This window comes from Coptis chinensis, chromosome 4 (assembly GCF_015680905.1).
Source record: "Coptis chinensis isolate HL-2020 chromosome 4, ASM1568090v1, whole genome shotgun sequence".
NCBI lineage: Eukaryota > Viridiplantae > Streptophyta > Magnoliopsida > Ranunculales > Ranunculaceae > Coptis > Coptis chinensis.
Genome location: NC_141459.1, coordinates 79,581,581 through 79,584,761, shown reverse-complemented (window position 1 = coordinate 79,584,761; position 3,181 = coordinate 79,581,581). Strand labels below are relative to the sequence as shown.

At 38.7% G+C, this 3,181-nt stretch overlaps 1 protein-coding gene across 1 annotated transcript; it reads left to right on the top strand.

Annotated features, from left to right (window-relative positions):
- The first annotated feature begins 1,017 nt into the window (after positions 1-1,017).
- On the top strand, positions 1,018-2,964 carry LOC147504989 (uncharacterized). The gene has a single exon (XM_086557610.1). It carries the CDS (start codon positions 1,657-1,659, stop codon positions 2,458-2,460), a length of 804 nt encoding a protein of 267 aa, XP_086413736.1. The 5' UTR covers positions 1,018-1,656; the 3' UTR covers positions 2,461-2,964.
- The last annotated feature ends 217 nt before the right edge of the window (positions 2,965-3,181 follow it).

Here is a 3,181-nt window from a genome sequence, read left to right as displayed (position 1 = left end):
AAACTGTTCATGTTCATATGTATAGCTTATACACAGTCCACTGCAACGTAGATATGCACATGTCTTGTTGATTTTGGAGAGGTCCCTCATTGACTTAGAGTGTGATTGATTGCACAAGGGAACTATTCGTGGCAAATCCTAGTAGAAACTAGAAAATTTGAACTTATTAGAGTGTGCGGCAAATAGTTGCTTTGGTTCACTGAGTAGTCATGAGTATTGGAGCAGAGCTTTCTTCTGCAAGATTGAAAGTTGATAGTTTGATACTATGTTCAGGTCATCAGCAAAGATGAGATTTGTTAAGGTTCAAGCACCTAGTTTGTAAACTAGCTAGTCTCACTTGTTTTTTTCCAATTCCCAATTAATTTTCTAATAGTGTGAATATTGTTGGTTCTGTTCGGATAGTCATGATCTTGAGGACCTCGGTGCTCTTAAGCATGCGACAACATCAATCGGTAAAACTGCTCCAGAAGATTTCCCCTGTTCAAATGGATATTCTTTTACATAATTTTACGATCTCGTAGTGAGGACTTGGGAAAATGGTGTGTGGACTTACAGTAACTAGGTACTTCTAACTATTTAACTAGGTACATCAAAGAACTTTTGAACACACCCAAATACTTGTTTGTGGTCGGTTTATACTTTGAAGGAACCAAAGTGAATTTTGACTATGTAATAGGCTGCAGGGAGGTTGATTCTGGTTTGCTTTGACAAGTTGGCATGAATCTTATTAGCAAGTTTCCAGTGGCTGCAAAATTTGATGATTTTGGTGGTCAATTTTGCACTGGGACCACTAAACAGACGCACGAAGAAACCTTCATAAGCACGTATATGCTATACTCGGAGCTGGACGTACTACAGCCATCTTAAACACAAATTGTTTGATATGGAAAATTCTCAAGATCCTGAAGATCAAACAAATTAAAACACGTACTTGTCAAAAGTTTATTAGAAATAGATGTATGATTAATGGATATCAAGACATTAGAAGTTGACAAGGATTAAGATGTTATTGACAAGTGGCGCGCACATCATATAATAGGGAACTAATTTGCAAGTAGGAGTTTGCAATTTGGCCTGGAGAGGAGAATCTACCCTGATATATATTGGATGGTATGTGGCTAACGGGCTATAAGTCCCTTTATAGGACCAGTGACGAGGGCACTAAAAGAGGGATGAGGGCACTAAAGGTCCCACTATCCATTTTTTCCACCTTAACCTTAAGGCCTAAGTAACTTACCTATATTATTTCTTCATTTCATAGTCTACCTTCCTCTTCTTCCTTCTATAAAAACATGTGGTGAAGGACAAGAGAGAGTGATAGATGTATAGATGGGAACCCAAGTTCTATAATTCAGTAGTGCTCCCCACACACAAACCTACAAACAAGTTGATTTGATCTTTCTCTCTCTTTACAGATAGATAGAGAACCGGCCCAGCCATTCCTATCAAGACTTAGACATGCTCACTTGTCATAAGGTTCCTATCTTGTTTGCTCCTTCCATTACTCCAAACCCATTTGTTTCTTGCATCCAAAACACCCTCCTGCTCAAACACAAGAATCTTATCTTGGTTGTGTTCTTAAGGGTATATTCGGTTATTAGTTGATTTCCATTAGCTTGATCTTCCTCTTTATATTACTCTTTTTTGCACAAAGACATGGGATTGAGCTCGAAACAAGTATCTGGGGACGGATTTGATTGGGCAAAGAATTTAATGCAGAACGGTGCGTTGGAGCTTCCAAATGTGACTCCAATCAGGCAACAACAGCAGCCAGTTCCTACTTTGAAGTGTCCTAGGTGTGAATCTACTAACACCAAGTTTTGCTACTACAACAACTATAATAGGTCGCAGCCTCGCCATTTCTGCAAGTCATGTCGGAGGCATTGGACTAAAGGAGGTACACTTCGCAATGTCCCAGTTGGAGGTGGACGTAAGAACAAGAGGCTTAAGACAAGCAATTCAACAAGAAGCACCACAAACAACAAGAACGATAAAACAAGCCATGGAAGTAAGATCACCAAAGATTTAATTCAACCTGGGCAGCAAGTCCAGCAACAGCTTTCTCTTGGACTTGGTGATGAGAGAAAATTCTCCGAGATTCTTTATCAATCTCTTCTTCAGTCCACAACGTCGCCTCTAGTGCCATCGCTGCAATCAAATTATATTAACAGCAACCTCCTGAATTCTGCACTGTCTTTGGATCCATTACTTCCTCTCCCTAACCTTCCCTCCACAAGTTTGAGCGCTTTTAATAATCCTACTTCTATGTCCTCCCCTTTCAACGCTGGCTTTCAATCACCTAACGTCCTAAATTACAGCGGTGAAGCCAAATGTTCTGAGGATTTCAGCACTTCTGCTACCATTACGCCGATGCCAGTGCAACTGCAAATCCCATCCACCAATAGTGAAGTGGATTCATCAAGCTATTGGAACTGGGATGATCTTAACATACTTATCTGAACTGATAGTCAAGCAGCCCTGGGATGACTCCATCTCTAAACAGAGAATAGGACATTCAGTTTGTTACCATTAATTTTTCGATCAGTTGTTCTTCTGTGTGGTATTACATGTACTCATTCCTAACATCCCCAACCTCTTATTATATTTCGCTCATGTAAGCTTTATGTTTAATGATATGTTGATAGTTCGAACTTTGAAGCTGTCATTTTTAGTTTGGCTTCAAGGAAAGGTTTTAATTTGTTTTGTAAGGGGTTGGGTCGTGAGTGTCCAAAGTTCAGCCTATCTCCTCTTTATGTATTAATTTCATCTCATGATTGAGATGGTGGTGTAAATGAGTTCATGTAAGGTAGGATATATAATGTGTGTGTTTTCTGTGTAGAATTAGATAGGACATGCGAGTTATTTGTGATGGGATTCAGGTACTATTATATAGGGTGCCAATTTTCTGTCTATTCTTAATAAAAGACGTTCTGTCTATTCTTAATGAATTGATTTATTATTTTCTATTCATGTAGTTCATTCATGTTGTCTGATCCCAATAGAGAATAAAAAATCACGGTGATAATGCAATTGCAAAATCCAGATACACAGATTTACAATTAAAAAAAGGCCCTTAAATGGTTGAACTAAAACTCATTAATCTATGTGCCACCATTGGCTATATTTGGTCTTAGAGAAATGGTAGAAGATTCAACAACCAGACATCTTTGCAAAGTCTTCC